Raw genomic sequence first — 20,856 nt, forward strand, 5'->3', positions numbered from 1 at the left:
CGATGCTTAAGAAGGTCATTGAGAAAGATGGTCGACTGGGACCTGCTTCCATTCCTGCTCTTCTCTGTCAGGGAAGTTCCGCAGGCCTTTACTGGCTTCTCCCCATTCGAGCTACTGTATGGTCGACATCTGAGAGGGCACCTGGATATTGCCAAGGAAACCTGGGAACCTGAGGTCATGCCCCCTCCGAGCATCATAGAGCATGTCATCCAGATGCAGGAGAGAATGGCGAAAGTAATGCCTATCTTGAAAGCGCATCTCCTCCAGGCACAGGAGGCACAGGTAAGGATGTACAACCGATAAGCAAGGCAGAGGCAGTTCCAGCCTGGGGACCGTATTCTGGTGCTTATCCCCACAGTCGAGAGCAAGTTCCTGGCCAAGTGGCAAGGTCCGTATGAGGTGGTGGAGAAACTCAGCAAAGTGAATTACAAAGTCCACCAGCCAGGCCGAAGAAAGCCGCATCAGGTATATCATGTGAACTTGCTCAAGCCATGGCGAGATCGGAAAACCGTGGGAGCTCCTTGCCTGGGAGCTAGTCCTGAAGCCAAAGTGGAGGATGTCACGATAGCGGAGACTCTATCGCCGGCCCAGAAGCAACATTGTCGAGAACTGCTGCAGCGGAACTGTAACCTGTTCTCGGAGTTGCCGGGGCATACACAGGTGGAGGAACATGACATACTGACAGAGCCGCATATAAGAGTGAACCTTAAGCTCTATAGGATTCCTGAAGCACGCCGAGAGGTGATCTCAACCGAGGTTAAGACCTCAGCGTGATCAAAGAGTCAAAGAACGGATGGTCGGGTCCCATAGTTCTTGTACCATAGCCCAATGGGGAGTGAAGATTTTGCAAGGACTACCGCAGGCTGAAAGAAGTATCCAAGTGTGACTTGTACTCGATGCCTCGTGTTAATGAATTCATTGAGAGGCTTGGACCTGTGAGGGACATTACCATCCCGTAACCTGACGAAGGGCTACAGGCAGAGCCCCATGACCCAGAGTGCCAAGGAGAAGATTGCCTTCTCAACACCTGATGGGTGCTTTAAATACACCAGAATGCCATTCGGACTGCAAGGAGCCCCAGAGGACCATGGATCGGATCCTAGCTTCACATAAGAAATATGCCGCAGCCTACCTCAATGACATTGCGGTCTTCAGCCCAGACTGGGGTAGTCATCTACCAAAGGTACAGGCGATTTTGGATGCTCTGAGAAAGGCGGGATTTACTATAAATCTGAAAAAAATGTGCCATTGGGAAGGAAGATGCCAAGTACTTAGGCTATATCGTCGGGAGAGGCGAAATCAAGCCCCAGGTAATTATGGTTGAGGCAATCCAGATGTGGCTGCAACCGCTCTCCAAGAAGCAGGTGAGGGCATTTCTTGGAATTTTGGGATATTACTGGCGGTTTATCCCAAATTTTGCATTGATGGCCTCACCATTTATGGATCTTCTTAAAGGCACCAAATCAACGATGGCCAAATGGATGGCTGAAACGGAGACAGCATTCCAAGAGTCCTGGTCGCAGAAGTTTAAACTAGTTTCAGATCTTGCCCTTCTGAGATGGTTAAGGGAAAAGAAGGGCAAGAATGCCCGGTGGCTAGGTGGTTCTTAGGTCTCCAGGATTTAAGTTTTCACATGGAACGTAGACCCGGGAAGTTATACGGTAACGCGGATGCCCTCTCTAGAATTCCCTGTTTGGTGTCTGAAGGTGCTCAAACCCCCGGATTTGGACAGAGGGGGGCAATATGTCACACGGTCACTGGCAAAGTATGTGAGGGGAGATATGTTTCACTGCGGCTGTTAGCTTCAGTGAACTGACCCTAGAAGCTTTATTCAGCATGTTAGGTGCTGAAGAGGTTAATCAGCCATTTTTGGTTGGTTCTTTGTGAGTAGGTGTGAGATGGGCGGGACGCCTATTCACCATATCTCCACCTCAAGGGTGTGGCTGGAGAAGTTAAATCTCCAAGTTGAATCCCGCATGCTTTGGACTGTGCTATTGTTTATGTTTTGTTTCGCCGTTATGCCTTTTGAACCTGCAGTGCTTTATATCATTTTAAATAAACCTGTAGATGAAAACGTTCCTGTGTCTACTTCTGGAAGCAGCCAAGTGAGTCAATCTAACACAATACATATATATATTGTAATGTAGCGGCTTGCTGCATTGCCAAAATGTCTGAGGGGGTGTGTTCTGGCTCACCACGTACCTCCCCATGAATGTGTTACATCTCATATAGGTTCACCCCTTTCCTTCAGGTGGGTGATCACATGACTATGACATCATCACAGGTCCTGTGCGCACAAAGTAGATATATATCCGGGTGGTTTTGAAACACAGGGAGGCAAGAGACCTGATCTCTGTGCCTGGGAAACCATTAGCCCTGGAAGGCATGAGGCCTGGAGACCACGTCTGGTGAGCCTTAAACCACAGCTTTGGCAGAACGAAGCTGATAGAAGCAGCTAGACCCGGCAAAGGTAAAAGACGGTGCTTGATATGGACATTAATGTTGTTACCTTGCTGAGGACTGTATCTGAAGCCAAGCGGGCATAGCTGCCACTGAAAGGCTCTAGGATATTACGTGTGTAACATTCCTGGGAGCCACTGAGATGGACTATGTTATGAGCAGTTTATGATGTGTAATAAACTGCTGGACTTTAGTTTACTGGAAAACGTTGCATGTATGCTTTAATTGACCCATTGAAGTGAGTCCCCCCTCATATATATGGTACTCTTTTTGGGTGGCATATATATGTCTAGTTTTAATACTTAAAATAACACACTTTTTGATATACTCAGGTTATTCACTTTTCTATTTATCTAACGGAGGAGCTGGGCTCTTACTGTGTACCGTCATACATATACCAGGTGTCCCCCTTCTTTTTTGTACCTTACATTGTCTGTGATTTCTCTATATTATTTTCTGTGTATTTTTTGTGTTTTCTGTTTTATTGAATAAAAATAACTTTCTTAGTTTTTTAAGGCTTGTATTTTTCTTCTTTTGAGGTTATCCATATCCCCATCCCCAATTGAGCCATATGGACGTCATACAGGAGAATTCGCCTCTTGGATCTCTATGAGATTACATAACTACTTTTTAATAATGGCTTCCGGTCTGGCAGACATGACCGGTTTTTGCTATACCAATGTACCTGATCTTAATCTAAGGCCACGGCAACACTAACAGTATTTGGTCAGTATTTTTCCTAAGGAGTGGGAACCAAACCAGGAGTGGATCATAAGTGCAGAATTGGTGACTTGTTTCTATTATACCTTTTCTCTGATTGTTCTTCGCCTGGTTTTGGCTCCCACTCCTGAGAAAAAATACTGACCAAATACTGATAGTGGGGCCGTGACCTTACACAGAGGAAAATGTCATCACAGAGAAAATTAACTGTTAACAGAACAAAAGTCATTGAATTTGTATTGCTAAGTGTGTAGTTGCACTCTTCTGTGTCAGGATATCTTTCTGCATCATATAATTTGTCATTTTAGAACTGGATACTTCTGTACATTGGACACTTCAAAGTAAATATCTAGCAAAATGTGTCTCTTCTTGGTAATGTCAGCTGGTCAACGGGGGGGGGGGGGTGTTAAAGGAAATGTATCATCAGAAAGTTACCTATTGTTTAAATCAGGTTTTAGTGTTAAATGTATTTTTTTTTAAATGTTGGGATTTTTTTCATATCCTCTGTATTGTATTAAAAAAAATCTTGCTATTTCCACATTGGCCACTGGCGCTGTTTTAGACTCAATTGCTGTCCTTTCAGGTAGAATTTTCAGAAGTCTAATTATTATAACTGGCAGGATTACAATAACATGTAACACGTCTATACACAGCTAATAACTAGTGATGAGCAAACTCGAACTGTAAAATTCGGAGTTTGTACTGAATACCTAGTGTCCAGTACTGAACTCCGAACACAGACTTTTTACCGGAAGTCTAGTTTACTGTTCAGGTCTGGTGCCGAATAAAGTTTGTTGAAAGGCTGCAGTGCAGCCAATCAACAAGCTTTTAATCAATGGGCACTTTCAGAGCCATCACAGCCATGTCAGGTATTAGCCTGGCTGTGATTGGCTGGTGCACCCCGTGACCCGGCCTGTATAAGAGCCGGATGAGAGATGCCGCCACCATTCTGCTTTAATTAGCGTCGGAACAGACGCAGCTGGAGTGAGGGACAGTGTTAGGTTATGTGTGTGCGAGCTCTGCAAAAAAAGCCTGTGTGTGTGTTTACTGGGAGTACTGTGCCTTTAAGCCACTTTTTTACTCTGCACACATGTGTGTGGGAGGACTATGTGTAAAAAAAAAAATAATTCTACTCTGCACCCGTGTCTGTGGGAGTACTGTGCCTAAAAAACACTTAAAAAAATGAGGGGAGCATCAAATATGGGACGTGGTTGTGGCCATGGTGCTGCTGCTGGTGGTAGTGCTGCAGGGAGAGGATGTTGTCGTTCTGTGCCTGTTACATGCCCAAATAAAACACCTTTCTCTGGTGCACGCATGTGGCAGGACGTTCTGCGTCACTTCGTAGGGCCGAGTACCACTACACGAATGGTGAGGATAGAACATGCTGAGGCGGTGTTAGATTGGATGGCTGAGAGTGCCTCCAGTTTCTTCGCATTATCTTCTACCAGGTCCCCTGCAGAAAGCGCAGAGTTGGCACCTGAGGACCATGGCCATCTGGCTTCCACCTCTCCCCCTTGCAAATCAGACAAGCAGCCTGAGCCCCAAGTCATGCAGCAGTCTCTTCTGCTTTTTGATGACTCCGCTGGCTGGGGTTCCATGCCTTATCCACCTGGCCCTGCCCCAGAAGTGGAAGAGACTGAATGCACTGATACCCAACCACTTGTTATGTTGGAGGGTGATTACGTTGGAGGGCTAGTGCACACGGTCAGTGGACCACCACAGCACATCTCAGAGGATGATGAAATACAGTTGTCAACTGCAGCGTCTTTCTGTAGTGTACAGACTGGCAAGGAGCGAAGGGTGAGGAGTGGGTGGAAGATGATGCAGGGGATGATGAGGTCCTAAATCCCACATGGAGCGAATGCCATCCTAGTGACGTGCGCAGTTCGGAGGAAGAGGAGGTGGTCACTCTGCCCCAGCAGCACAGCAAAAGAGGGAGAAGGGTGCAAAAGCACAGCTGGTGGCCCCTAGCCAGTACGTCGGCTGCTACTGCCCACGGTACTGAGGAAATGAGCAAACCAAAGCCAGCTTAAAGGAGCACTCTGGCGTGGCATTTTTTCAGGGACTGTGCTGACGACAAGGCACAGGTGGATTGTACGCTGTGCTGTCAGAGCCTGTAGCAACGTATAAATTTAACTTCTGGGTCACCCAATTGGACACATGGCCTGAGCTTGCCCTTTATGCCTTGGAGGAGCTGGCCTGCCCTGCGGCAAATGTACTGTTGGAAAGTGTCTTTAGCACGGCGGGGGGTGAGATCACAGACAGGTGCATTCGTCTATCCGCAGCCTACGTGAGGAAGCTAACATTCATTAAAATGAACCAGGTGTCGATCCAACAGGACTTGTCTGTACTTTTGACTGACTAGACAAGTATACCAGCCGCACCCAGCCATTGTTAAACTCTATTTACCATTCATTTAATTTTGGGGCCCCCAAATAAAAAAAAAAAAAAAAAAAAAACAAAAGCAAAAGAAAAACAAAACAAAATCTAAAATAGAAAAACACAAAAACAGTGTTAGCTACCTCCTCCTCCGCCTCTTCCACGTACACCGCCACGTCCACCTCCACCACTCCACCTCCTCCTCCACTTGGACCTTCACCTCCTGGATCTAATTGTTATATTTTGTTTTTATTAAAGTCAGTTCCCTAAAAAAAAATGCAAAAACAGTGCAGCCATGTCCAACTCCACCACCTCCTCCTTCACTTGGACCTCCGCCTCCTGGTTCCCTAACCCCCCCCAAAAAAAACACAGCTACGTCCACCTCCACCTATCACACCTCCTCCACTTGGACCTCTGCCTCCTGGTTCTAGATTGTTATTTTTTATTTTTTTAATCCTATGTTCTATAAAAAATGTTAAACATTAATACAAAAGTAAAAAACACAAAAACAGTGTTGGATACCTCCTCCCCTGCCTCTTCCACCTACATCGCCACATCCACCTCTTCCTCCACTTGGAGCTCTGCCTCATGGTTGAAGAATATTATTATAATTTTTTCATGTTAAGTCATTTTCCTATCCACATTTGTTTGCAGGGCAATTGTCCTACTCTTACCCCCATTTTCTTCCTTTTGCATCCCACTAGCCCTTACTATGACCATTTTACAGCCATTTTAAAGCATCGAAGCGTCCCCATTGACTTTTATTGGGTTCAGGTTCGAGGGTTAAGTTCGCATGCTGAACTTTGAAACTTTGAACTACAGCTTGGCAGAACCCGGCAAACATTTTTGGGTCCGCTCAACCAATTAATAACACAGGATCCAACATTCACACTTGGTGATGTCACAGATCCTCCTGCTCCCCATCCTTTCATGACAACAATAGCACACGCTCATTAGATGCTTTAATACAAAATAAAGGGTCTATCTATTGCTGCTAATATACATTTGGATTTATTAAAAAAAACGGGAAGTATAATTCTAGAATAGCCTCAATAGCCAGCGTGAAAATTGCAACGATTCTCATTTTTATTTTTCAATGCAGACTGTGAAATGGAGGAAAAGAATAAAAATAAATAAATACTTGTAACAAAAAAAAAACTAACTTAAACACTAGGTTATTTCCTGATTTAATCTCAAAGGCCCCTCATGAGAACCTCCATTCCATTCATTCCTAACGGGAATGCTGGAGACTAGCTGGTCTTGGTTAACTCTGGCGCTCTCATTAAGGCCATGTTCACACATTCACATGGTCAGTATTTTACATCAGTATTTGTAAGCCAAAACCAGGAGAAGAACAATCAGAGGAAAAGTACTGCATAATGGAAACACGTCACCACTTCTGTATTTATCACCCACTCCTGGTTTTGGCTTACAAATACTGATGTAAAATACTGACCAAATACTGAAGGTCTGAATGTGGCCTTCGAATGAGTTTATCACAGGGTGTCTAGAGAACAAAGCTCTGCAGAACCCTGTCTGAAGGGAGCAGAGATTGAGCATGTGCAGCTCTGCTCCTTCATTTTTCTTTTGTAATGCTGGATAGCTGAGCGCTGTATTCTGCAGCAGTCCCATAAAGAATGACTAGAACAGAGGTGCACCTAAAGGGAATCTAGTAAATAGAAAATTAGCGTGCACACTGTCAAATAGAGTTGAGGTGCAGATGCAATGGATTGGAAATGTCCTCAAATCACGTAAAAATTAATTCATCGCACACTCATAGGAAGTTTTGCTTTTTAGTGCCAATTTATTTATACACATGAAATGTAGGAAAAATAACAGTGGTGAAGGCGACAATAGGTAGATGTTTCGGCCACACTGGCCTTATTCATTAAGTCGCTATTGTATCAAGTTTGTTTTACTAGGAAGGCACCATAGGATGTAGAGAGAAGTTCCAGTATGAAGCTTAACAAAAGACAGGGGTTCATCAGCCTGTGGAGAGCTGCAGTTCCTGTATCAGGGGTGTCTCTAGATGGGGAGTCCCATAAATGGTAGAAGTGTAGGGTACAGGCAGCGTTCCCAGGTTAGGCTGTTATTTTTCCTACATTTCATGTGTATAAATAAATTGGTACTGAAAAGCAAAACTTCCTATGAGTGTGCGATGAATTAATTTTTACCTAAAGGGAATCTGTCAGCGGGTTTTTGCTATAGAATTTGAGAGCTGCATGATGTAGGAGCAGAGAGCCTGATTCCAGTGATGTATCAATTGCTGAACTGTTTGGTGCAGTTTTATTAGAATCCCTGTTTTCTCTGCTGTAGATGTAGCAGAGGTCAGAACGCTGAGCTCTTTATAATATCGCCTCCACCACTGATTGACAGCTTCATGTGTACACTGTGCATGGTCAGCAATCTTCATTGACAAATTTTAACAGCATGCGGTGCACATACTCTCACGATTACCCGGCATTCCCGGGGTGAGCGGGTGGTCATGTGTCCCCATGGATACGATTCCCATACTTGCGGCCACATGAAGACTAGACTTATCTGGCTCCTCTCAATTCACTTCTATTGAGAGAATCTGAACGACTCTAGTTGGTACGGGACCACAAGTATGGAAATTGCACATCTGCTTGCATCGGTAATACTGGGTAATCATGGTAGCAAGTGCATTCACGTTGTCACAATTCGGAGGTCTGCCGTCACATATAGTGTCCTGGGAACCACCTTTAACAATAAGAAATGAAATACCGTATACTAATGTCCCCCATGAATTACTTGAATAGACAACATGTGTTTTCTGTACAGATGGCTGTACACATTATATAGTTGCTGGCCAACTTCTCTATTAATATCCTCAACCATCTTTGCTGAATATGCAAGATGTTTTATCAGAAAATGAGTGTCTGCCAGGCAATTCTGACTAGTGACACTTATCTCTAGAAGAACAATCAAATTAGCAAGGAAAATCCAACCTCTTAGACCACAGTTTACATTGGCTGTCAGAGGACAGTATAGCAGCCTCATATACAGTGCCTACAAGTAGTATTCAACCCCCTGCAGATTTAGCTGGTTGACACATGCGGAATTAACTTGGCATTGTGACATTTGTACTGTAGATCAGCCTGGAAGTGGGAAATGCACTGCAGCAAATTTTGTTTTTGTATTTTTTTTTTTTTTAAACGTAAAAAGTTAATTCAGAGTGTCATTTATTATTCAACCCCTCAAACCACAAGAATTCTGTTTGGTCCCCCTAAAGTATTAAGAAGTAGTTCAGGCACCAAGAATAATGAGCTTCACATGTGTGGATTAAAGATCTCTTTTTCCAGCCTTTTCTGACTATTTAAGACCCTCCCCAAACTTGTGAACAGCACTCAGACATGGTCAACATGGGAAAGACAAAGGAGTATTCCAAGGCCATCAGAGACAAGATCGTGGAGGGTCACAAGGCTGGCAAGGGGTACAAAACCCTTTCCAAGGAGTTGGGCCTACCTGTCTCCACTGTTGGGAGCATCATCCGTAAGTGGAAGGCTTATGGAACTACTGTTAGCCTTCCACGGCCAGGACAGCCTTTGAAAGTGTCCTCCCGTGCCGAGGCCAGGCTTGTCCGAAGAGTCAAGGCTAACCCAAGGACAACAAGGAAGGAGCTCCGGGAAGATCTCATGGCAGTGGGGACATTGGTTTCAGTCAATACCATAAGTAACGTACTCCACCGCAATGGTCTCCGTTCCAGACGAGCCCGTAAGGTACCTTTACTTTCAAAGCGTCATGTCAAGGCTCGTCTACAGTTTGCTCATGATCACTTGGAGGACTCTGAGACAGACTGGTTCAAGGTTCTATGGTCTGATGAGACCAAGATCGAGATCTTTGGTGCCAACCACACGCGTGACGTTTGGAGACTGGATGACACTGCATACGACCCCAAGAATACCATCCCTACAGTCAAGCATGGTGGTGGCAGCATCATGCTGTGGGGCTGTTTCTCTGCCAAGGGGCCTGGCCATCTGGTCCGCATCCATGGGAAGATGGATAGCACGGCCTACCTGGAGATTTTGGCCAAGAACCTCCGCTCCTCCATCAAGGATCTTAAGATGGGTCGTAATTTCATCTTCCAACAAGGCAACGACCCAAAGCACACAGCCAAGAAAACCAAGGCCTGGTTCAAGAGGGAAAAAGTCAAGGTGTTGGAGTGGCCTAGTCAGTCTCCTGACCTTAACCCAATTGAAAACTTGTGGAAGGAGCTCAAGAATAAAGTCCACATGAGACACCCAAAGAACCTAGATAACTTGGAGAAGATCTGCATGGAGGAGTGGGCCAAGATAACTCCACAGACCTGTGCCGGCCTGATCAGGTCTTATAAAAGATGATTATTAGCTGTAATTGCAAACAAGGGTTATTCCACAAAATATTAAACATAGGGGTTGTATAATAATTGACCCACACTTTTATGTTTAAAATTTAATAAAATTCAACTGAGCAACATAACTTTTTGGTTTGTAAGATTTGTGCTTCTGTTCATAAAACCTACTCTCGTTTGCAGTTTGAAGGCTCTAACTTATTTGCATCTTATCAAACCAGCTAAATCTACAGGGGGTTGAATACTACTTGTAGGCACTGTACATTGGATTAACATGCAAGTCTTGATCAAGGTGAGCTTTATCAATATGAGATGCTAGATAGATGATGGATAGCTTAGGGTATGTTCGCAAGATGCAATCATAATGTGCTTAATTTGATAACATTTTCTAAAATCACTGCAAAATTGCAATGTTTTGGACACAATTTTAGAAAATGACAACAAAAACTCTGCATTTTTGCAGCGATTTTGGAAAATTGTGGCAGAATATGCAGCAAATTTATCGTGATTTAGGAATAGAAAATCGTGGAAAAAATGCAAGAAATGATTTACGATGCATTGCAGACTCTTCAGGACTAGACGGCACAGCGCCTATGTGCTGCTAGGCAACAGGAGAGATTGATTCAGCAGATCTGACGGGGGAGGTGTGAGCACAGAATATGGCACCTCAGGAGAGGAGGAGGTTTCTCTCTGGTTGTGGGGCTGAATTACTTCTGCTATAATAAAAACACATTTTGGTATATAAAAGGATGAATTTAGTATTTCTCTACTTTATTTAGAATTTTTATAGTATTTTGTGGTATGATATGATACAATGTGATACATATGGAGAAGTAAAATATATTTCAGCCAAATTACACATGTCATATAAAGGTAAAAAAAATCTAAACCCACCTTCCTCCAGTTCATCCATGCTGGAAATTTTGTTGATTCCATCGATGGTGTAAATGTAGCGAACGCCCTGGGGCAAATTAATATTATCAGAGAGTGACCTGGTGAGATCAGCCAGCAGGGCATCAAAACTTCGGAATCGGTCAGGAGACACGGCATACACTATTCCCTTGAAATATCGATCTCCATTACGGTAGAACCGGACCTTTTTAGCTTTCTTTTCGTTGCTGAGAGCTTGCAAAGTGCGGGTTCTGTAAAAACTGCAGTGGGCACTGTGTGTAGGACTGGGCAATCCATTCATTCGAGATGTTCGGGCATTCCTGGAAGTCTTATCCCTTTCATCAAAGTGACCAAATTCGAGCTCCATGTCTGAGCGCCTCTGGAGACCTAAAAGAGTCATTCATGCAGAGATGAGAATGTTTCTCCCATGTCTCGCCCAGAGATACTACAAAACAGGGCAATCCCCTTGTAACATTAATAATTCCTTTTACTTGTTACTGGCACACATTCTCATGTTACTCAAAGTTTGTAAATAATTTATACCAAAAGTGACTCAACTGAGGCATGGTGGAAAGCAGGGATTGCTAATTGAGACAAACAGCAGCCATAACACCTGAGCCCATGCAAATCAAGGGCATTGTCTGGTCCTCAAAGATTAATGAGCTTAGTTTATTGCTGCAAAGGTGACACTTTGAGGATTTTTGTCGTAAATAGAATTTTAATCGGATTAATTAAAATAACAACAAGAAAAACAGAAAGGCGCCGATTCTTGGGATATTTAAATTATAGATACAGTTACAGTAAATATTTTTCTAGGGGGGGTCTACTACAGTATTAAAAGGGGACCTTTCACTGGATATTTAATTTAAACTGAGTATCTTCTCCGATTGGTGATGTTTCTCTGACTTTGGAACAGTTTTTCTTCTTCTGTGCTTCTTTCCTCCAAAGTTATGCCCCCTGGTAATAATGGTACAAATTTTCCCCTTTAACCAACTGGGCGTGTATTACAGAACTTCTCTGTGGGCATTTGCTTTTTATCTTCTGGTTCTGCCCAATCAAAATACAACCGCACCTATTGAGAAGTTCTGTTGTTTACACCCAGTTGGTTAAAGGGAAAATTTGCACTATTATAACCAGGGGGAATAAGTTTGGAATAAAGAAGAAAAAGAAAAACTGTTCGAGAATCATCAGGGCAGCACCAATTGAACAAGATACTCAGTTTAAGTAAAAATAATAATCCATTGAAAGTTTCTCGGTTTTGTGTCTAGTACACAGATTTCTGCATATTTCACCCTATATTACAGTACATACCCTTCATCAGGGGCAGACAGATCATTGGTGCAACCTGTGCAGCCGCACAGGGGCCCAAGAGGTAAGGGGGCAACTTCTACCTCCAAAAGCAGGTGGATTTCTGCATTATGATGAGCTATTGTGCTGTTCTTGCACAGGGTCCTCTACTGTCTGTGTTCACCAGTGCCCTACATAATCTAATTCAAACACATTTTCATATACATCCCCTTTTAGAAAAACCAATCAGCACTGGTGTCACTGTCTCCTCCTTCGGACAAATCGAACATGAAGAGGAACTCCGAGCTACAGCTGATCTCTGACTTCTTCTTCATGTTCAATTTGACAGGAGGCGGGGAAGTGACGCCAGCGCTGATTGGGTACCTGGGCATCATGTGTCATTCCACCACATCACAGCCACGGGACTGCGAGTGCTGACACAACTTGAACGGCGACAGCACCAGAGGGAAGTATAGTTTTTTTATTTTACCGGGTGCAAACATTTAGTTCAAGAAAAAGTTGTCCAAGTGGTGGACAACCCCTTTAAAAGAAGACTTTATAGAAGTCTCATTATCATCACGGGCAGGATTAAACTGACAGCTAATACCTCTATACACAGCGGATAACACATTATACACCACTCCCAATGGGCAACAGGATCTGAGTCAATCTATTAATAGTGTACATGTGGATTTCCTAAAAGAACAGCAAGTATAAGTATAGAAAAGCACACTGGCCAGGGCAAAAGCTGCAAGATTTCTCTTTTCTCTCTCTTTTTTTTTAAATACAGATCATGATATGAAAAATAACAAAAAACATTGCCAAAAATGTTTCTAAAAATATATTAAACATAAAAACTTAAATCGTTGGTCATTGAAGGATGACATATTCTCTAATTCTTTAATATGAATACTCCCAAGCCATTTCTATTCCAACATCTACCTTAAAATGTATCTGCTGCATTTTTTCATGAATTGCCCATTCAGTTTGCTATTCACACTCAGAATGATCCCATAAAAGAGCAGAGAAACTGTCAAATCTAGTATTTGGAGTCAACAGGAAATTGCATTCTGTTAACAGATTGAGGATATTATGGGAATTTGGATTATGGACCAGTCATGCCTTATGGACCAGTGCCTTATTATTGTGGGATTGCTAGCTCTTGTAATAATAGAAATATAATATATAGTACATACGTGGAGGGAAACACTAAAGCAATCACTTTTTGAAAGGTACAATCGTATAAACTCATAAATGAGATTCATCTGAAGGTATACAATCCCTTTAAATCCATTGCGGCAGGCAGTATTTGAGCACTTGGCAGAATGTTATGAATGTGTGTAAGACCCGCCTGCTTTTCCACCATGACACAGACAGCTGACAGCTTGTGTTAACTGCCAGGAACTTAATAGCCATACCAAATGTTTATCATTACATTAAACAGATTCAATATGATATAAAAGCAGAAAATAAAAAATATAAAAAAGATCAGAAAACAGTGATGTTTCCAATAATGCTGGATATAAGTATAGGAATTGGAATTCTTACCTGTTTTGTGCCTTAGGGAACCTGACAGTATGAATCAGAAACTTGCTGCATTATTGCAGCTATGTAAGTTTAACTCTTAAAGGGATTGTCTGGCCTTAGGCTACAAGTCTGCAGTGACTTCATGTGACTGTAGACTTGTGAATCTTTCCATCGTGTGCACAGTGAGGATTCTCCAGTGCCACGGTGGGTGTGTGACTGCAAGTATGTGATTTGCATACATGTGGTCATGTACCGACTAGATGGGGGCAGGCTTGCTTAATGCAAGTTTATTGTGTGAGGCCGGACACAGTCTAGTCGAAATGTGGCCAGAAGTATGCAAATTACATACTTGGGGTCACAGGACCACCCTCTCCCAGAGATGGAAAATCCTCACAGCGCATAGTGTGTGCGATGTGAGGATTCACAAGTCTTCAGTGACTGCAGACTTGTATCCCTTTAATTGCTGTGATGCAAACATACATTTACAGGTCGACCAGCAGCCATGTTTTTTGAATGACTAGTCCAAGTGGTCAGACCACGGTTACTTCTCTGCTGCTCTGCTCTTCAAGACTGATACTTATTTCTCAATGTGTAAGGAGAGGAAGAGATCTGTCAGTCTAGGGTAGTAAGCTTTGAGAAGCTGCCGGGATTGGCCTCTTGGACTAATGATCTTAGACGCATGGTCCTCGACCAGCTTTTACTTGTATGTTTTCTCTGAAATGTGCAGTAAAACATACATGGCTGTATAATGCAGCCTATGGTTTGGCTAACGTGAATCTGCTGTCAGGTTTTTAAGGTTATGGTCCAAAATTCTGGGTATCATTTTGCCTGCATCATCATATAGTATATGTAGGGCCACGGCCCCACTATCAGTATTTGATCAGTATTCAGTCAGTATTTTTTCTCAGGAGTGGGAGACAAAACCAGGAGTGGGTGATAAATTCAGGATTGGTGACTTGTTTCTATTATACCTGTTCTCTGATTGTCCCTCATCGAGTTTTGGCTCCCACTCCTGAGAAAAAATACTGACCAAATACTGATAGTGGGGCCGTGGCCTAAAGAGTAGAGTTGGTGTGAATTTATTTGCATGTCCCATTCCATCGGCCACGACAGTGGTCTATAGCCGCTGGATGGGAGAGAGAGAAAACAGCCTTTTACCTGCTGATATCATGCCGCAACAAAGACGTTGCACCAGACCAGCTAATCAAAAGAAGAACCACAAACATCAGCCACAGACCACTATTGTGGGCAATGCAATAGAATGGGAAGTGCTAATCGATTGGCACCAACTCTAGAAGGACAGCACTCCTGGTTCAAATTGCGTGTTCAAGTAGGGATCCACTGCATATAAAAAAGCCAGAATTTGGCACTCCTTTTTAAGATGCAATAAGCATTTCTCCAGTAAGTTATCGCCACAACGACAGCTCTGCTCCCCCATTGTTACCTGCTTCTCTCTGACTTTCATCTCACAATCCATACCTAATGAAGCTCTTATTATGCAAAGAGGAAATGTCATATGGATGATTTTGGATTGCTAATTGCAAATAAAATACTTAAAGCAGTGCCAAGTTCTTCTGACTAGATCATCAAATAATATACAAGCGGATCCTGCAAGCAGCTGACATGATCACCGTATCCTTTTATCAGTTGTGACAGAAGTGTGATCACCATTAAATTCTCTTCTCTGTATTTTTTATTCCCAAGCCTTGACTTCTATGCAGCATTGTTTGAAAGTTTGCCTATAAAAATGCTTTTATCAAGTGCAGTTTATAGCATCTCTCATGAGTCATCTTCATGAATCAGTTTCATTCTATCACAAGCCACCACATTTCCTAAATATAAAAGACATTCCTAGCACATGTGGCATGATGTCATCTATTTGATTCTGCCGCAGCCTTAGTCGACACAAAAGAATCAGTTGCCATGGCTGAGAGATGCAACAAGAAAGCCAATTATCACATGGCATGTCCTGCAAGTCGTATGACCAAAGGCAAAGCTGCCAGCCAAGGCATCGTGTAAGAGAAGACATTCGGATAGGATTAGAGGACCTGTCTAAATCTAACATGATACTGTACGAATCCGGATTACACGACTCATTTCTGAAGGAAAAGACTAAATTCCCTAAGCAATGAGCATTATTTATTGCAGAAATGCTCATTTTTATGTATTTATAGCCTAAGATATCACTATTTTTAAACAAAAATTAAACTAAAAATAGTTTTTTTCTAACAAATAAACAAAGTAAAATAAACTGTCCCATAAACTAAGAATGTATAACATTGATCATCAATATGACCAAATTCATATCTTTTTCACTAATCATGACGAGTCATCATATTGCCAGGTATATGTCACCATCAAAGCATTAAAAAAATATGAATATGTCTGATTTATTTCTCAAAAGATTTGACCAAACTCCATAGTTTTTGTACCATAGTCAGCACTATTGTTCTTCCAATGACTCAATACTGGGTGAATCGTGTAATTGTGGCCTCTTCTACAATCAACCATCCCATGGTCCATCCCATAAGACGTCCTGTGTGGACAGTTTTGATTTACTTTTAATCAGACTGAAACTACCTTAAAGGTCTGACATGGCAGTCAATCGAAACGTCATGGAACAAGTTCAATCAGCCATGAGGTCCATATAGTTAACATTCATGGCTAAGTTTACGAGTCAACTCTATGGCCACACACAGGTCATAAGGTTTGATAGTGGGTGTGTGTGTTATTTTAATGTGCATTACTTAAAACTGAGCAATCAGCCTCTCCTGACATGTCTGTTTTTTTATTCACCCTAGCAGCATTTTTTTTAGCATTCTACATATGATATTTCTGTTATTCCTCATAGAAATTTATGAATAAATTAAAGGGGTATTCCCATCTCCAAGATCAAATTCCAATATGTAGTAAGTGTAATAATAATATTAGCAAATACCTCCAATTAGAAATTTAGTATAGTTCTTCTGATTTGCTATGTTGCTTACCCCATGTGCAGGGCAGTGCAGTAGCTTAGGTATCCATGCTTACGACCACTAACAACTAACTGTCACTATATGAGTGGTTATAACCATGGATACCTAAGTTACTGCAATACCCTGTACATGATGTAAGTAACATAGCGAATCAGAAGAACTATACTACATTTCTATTTGGAGGTATATGCTAATATTATTATTATTACACCTACTACATATTGGGAAAAGATCTTGGTGCTCGGTATAATCCTTTAAGTTACCATTTTTCTTTTCAAATGGCTACATAGTCATCAGTGATTGGAGACTGTCAGACTGTGTAGGGGCTCAAACTACCAGATGTTAATTTATTCATACATTTCTAGGAGGAATAACAGAGGAACAGTACAACACTGTATTCTAAGAAAAGATAGAAAAGATAAGCAAGAATTATTATATTATAGCGAATACATTATTTTGCTAAAAGAGACATGTCAGAGGAGCTGACGTGTATAATGCAGCCCATAAATATTTAATAACTAATCTGGCCAACTTTAGCCATTAACCCAAATTCCCCCAACAACAGCCTCATGTGAATGTTAGCTCGATAGAGTAAGAGAAGATGAGCAGCTGCCAAATCTATCTGATGCAGGTCATCCCCAGGGAAATATTTTCTTCCATGACAGGCCTCAGACAGACCCTATAGACATTAGAATTCAGACAGAACCTTCCACTAAAGTCTAATAGTTTCTGAGCAGTTTATGGACCAGCTTCACACCATACTTGTAGACCTTGGACTTGGAACGTTTATTACCAAAATGCTATCACACTCTGTAAATTGCCAATTAGAATGTGGTCTTTATTCTGCAATTTCAAAAGTACAAATAAAGTGTTGAAAAAAGTAGGAAACATGTTGATGGTAATCTGACCACTGGTGATAAAAATCTAATATTTACATAATAACATCTTTAAAGGAGAACTCTGGCAAAATTGGAGTATTTATTCAGAAGATTTTCACACTCCTTAATAAAGTTTCTGACTGAAGGTATTTTCAGGTCATGTCTGGCCTCTTTTGTGATAGAGATTAAAATGTGTAGATCCAGAGTGGTCAATGACATACAGAACAAGAGTTGTGAGAGTACACACAGTACTTTCAGGAGGAGAAAGGTGTCTGGCCGAACCCAGCTCTGGATAGTGTGCCAGATTAAAAACCACCTGACTAAGAAGCCCAACCTTTTATTGAAAGAGGTTTTCCCTTCTTACAAAGTAATGTAATATTGCGAGGAGATGCCACCACTTTCTGATAGGCGGAGTTCCAAGTTATAAGAATGAAGGGTGTCTAGAGAAGATCTAGCCCTGGATCTCCTTTCCTGCACAGTGGTACTCCTGGCTTCCAACTCTGCAGAAAACTACAGCTGTCTCCATTCACTCAAATGGGACTGTACCACAGTTCCCTACACCGCCAATTAATCAGGTGCCACTGTACAGCAGAAGTGAAGAATATATAATATTACACCAGCACTGAGTCCCCTTCCTCTCCAGGATCAGTAGGGTCCCAGAGGTTGGATGCCCCCCAATCATAAAGTGATGGCATATCCTAATAATATGCCAAGGCTTTATACCATTGGAAAATCCCTTTAAATTAGATTTTCTATGACAGGTTTCACCATGCTCTATGCTTCCTTCTCATCTTCTTTGAAAGGACACCCTCTAGAAAAAAATTTCTATGCATCATCTTGCAGGGTCCTCTCCAAGAGGTTTAACTGTACAGTCAGGATGGCTTTTTAAGAAAATGTTCACTGCCCCATATGCTGGTATGTTACCATGCTAATTTTTGCATTAGAACTTATGGGCAGCACGGTGGCTCAGTGGTTAGCAATGTTACTTTGCAGAACTGGGGTTCAAATCCCACCAAGGACAACATCTGCAAGGAGTTTGTATGTTCTTCTCTCCATGGATTTGGGTACTCCTGTTTCCTCCCACCCTCCAAAGACATACTGATAGGAAATTTAGATTGTGACTTGTGAGCACCAATGGGGACAGTGATGATGATGATATCTATAAAGTGCTGTGGAATTAATGGCGCTATATAAGTGAGTAAAATAAATAAATAAGAGTTGGTGGTGGGTTAAAGGGACACTCAGCACAACATCTTACTCTTCTACATTTGCTATAGAGTTTAATGCAAATGATGTCAGCCATGTCAGGGTTAGAAGAAGCATCCTACAGTGTTGAAGGCTTTTACTGACAGGTAGTGAAGGAAAATGTATGCCTCCATGATCACTAATGCATGTCACATATGTGCAGTGTAGAGACCCTACGGTGGTCCACTGATTGTCTGTGAAGGTCAGCAGTACAGAATAAGCATGGTGTCTCAGTAATACAGTAGCTGCCTTTGTAGATGGAGGATGGGTGTGTTTCTAAGATGAATTGTGAAGGCCACCTTTCCTGAATGATGCAAATCCAGACACATGCACCTGACACTATTGTTCCTGAGATGCATACCAATAAAGCATGGGTTCACAGAGGCCATCTCCTAATAACAAAGGATTATTGATCAATAGCTGACACAGCTTACCCTCACCCATATTAGCTATCTCACGCCTGTACTAGCCAAAAAAAAAAATACACATACGATTTGCTAATCAAATTTAAAGACATGATTTCTTTGTGCCAGGTAAGCCCTATACAGTCATTATGAAAATGCACAGTCCGAAATTAGAGCCCGTATTTGATATGTAAAAGATAACAGTTCCTGAATCCGCTCTTTGTATTGTTAAAGGGCTGAATATGTGACAAATGTACATGTGGATTTATACAGACACATCCATTACATCCCCGTTAAGTACCATGCTGCAGAGAATGGGTGGAACAAGGCAACTGTTAACACATCCCATCTGCAGCATTAAATATAAGAATGCCCAGAAAGGGGTTAATCTCATATGACAATTGGCCTCTCCCATATTAGCTACTTATTTCACAAAAATATCACCAACCTTCACCTACCACTAATGTGCTGTGGGCTATAATACTATAGTACTATATGGCAGCATTAACAATGGACATCCACACCTTTGCATGCATTCATTGTCTCAATACTCTTTAATCACTAGGAAAATATTATTCCCTTTAAAGCCATTGATCTACAATCACATGGAGACGATTGTACACCAAGATTTATTTTTTTTATCATTTTGGTAAATATTTATTTTTTCACTCTTGTATGTGTTAAATATTTGGTATAAAATGTGTCATTTTATTACACGGTGTGCATTCTATCAGATTTTGTATGAACCCTTTTTTACACCGTCATACACGTGCACGGCATATGCTGAAATCGTTCGGCATTAATCCTTATTTCGCGACTCGTCTGTTAAATGTGCCGTTTCCCTAACAACCACCCTTTACGATTGCCGCCACACGTACCTGATCACTGTCTGTCACCTATGTGACACAGGGGATGACAGCCCTCGCTAGATCTCCCCTATGCAGTCCCATGCTTCTTATTAAATTATGCTCAGCACGGTACTAAAATGTGCGCAATATACGTGCTCCGAATACCAAGAGGCGCAACTAATAATGAATCACTGATAGTGACTGATGGTTCAGATAAAGGACAGTGATCAGGATGCATGCAGCAAATGATAAGATGTTTCAATAGGCACAGGTTCTGTTCTAGACATTTCCCACCCTGGTACACTGTCCCCTTAAAATGCACATGCAGGGATGTTACTGGAAAGCAGCTCCTACTCACCCGCTAGCACTGGTACAAGCTGAGGATGCTGTTGGAATGAAGGCTATTTCCAATCTGCCTTTGTTATCCGAGCTTCAAGCCAAAGGATTTCTGCCAGGGTGGGTGAGTCTGCTCCCCGGTCCTAGTGCCTAAAATGAGCCTGACTCCTCCTGCTTTGATTTAACAGCTTGTCTGCTGCTAAATTAACTCCTAACCTGCCTCCAGAATTCCCTGGCCCATCCCAATTTTTATCAAGCATCTACCATACCATACAATCACTTTATCCCTTGTGAGATCTGAGACGTCTGGAAAGCTTGATAATTGTTATGACATATTCTTTATGTTTATCAGTAAGTATCGTTATAGATGTAAATTCATTCTTTTGGATTGCTTAAAATAATGCTGGTTTAATACAACCGGATTACAGCTCTATATAATATAATGACAATACCTGAAACTTTGATGATCTACAGTAAGTTTAGTTCATTCAACTGTTTTCCAGCCGTCTGAAAAAGGCATAACTCCCCAAATTAAGATTATGTAAGATTACTCAT

The 20,856-nt window shown here is 42.0% G+C and overlaps 1 protein-coding gene across 3 annotated transcripts in view; it reads right to left on the bottom strand.

Moving 5' to 3' along the window:
* DCX (doublecortin) overlaps positions 1-20,488 on the bottom strand; it is a 186,198-nt gene extending 165,710 nt beyond the window's left edge. Inside the window, exons 1-2 of one of the 3 annotated variants that reach the window (XM_073641135.1) lie at positions 20,324-20,488; positions 10,805-11,188 (exon numbers count right to left, since the gene is read on the bottom strand). In XM_073641135.1, the coding sequence (XP_073497236.1) occupies positions 10,805-11,168 (364 nt within the window). In that variant the 5' untranslated portion in view covers positions 11,169-11,188; positions 20,324-20,488. Of the gene's footprint in view, positions 1-10,804; positions 11,189-19,995; positions 20,125-20,323 lie in introns of those variants that run through there. The other 2 variants (XM_073641137.1, XM_073641136.1) reach the window with 2 other exon arrangements.
* Positions 20,489-20,856: the final 368 nt, after the last annotated feature.

This window comes from Phyllobates terribilis, unplaced genomic scaffold (genome assembly GCF_046119375.1).
Source record: "Phyllobates terribilis strain yellow unplaced genomic scaffold, ASM4611937v1 Scaffold_7__3_contigs__length_470593459, whole genome shotgun sequence".
Classification (NCBI taxonomy): Eukaryota; Metazoa; Chordata; class Amphibia; order Anura; family Dendrobatidae; genus Phyllobates; species Phyllobates terribilis.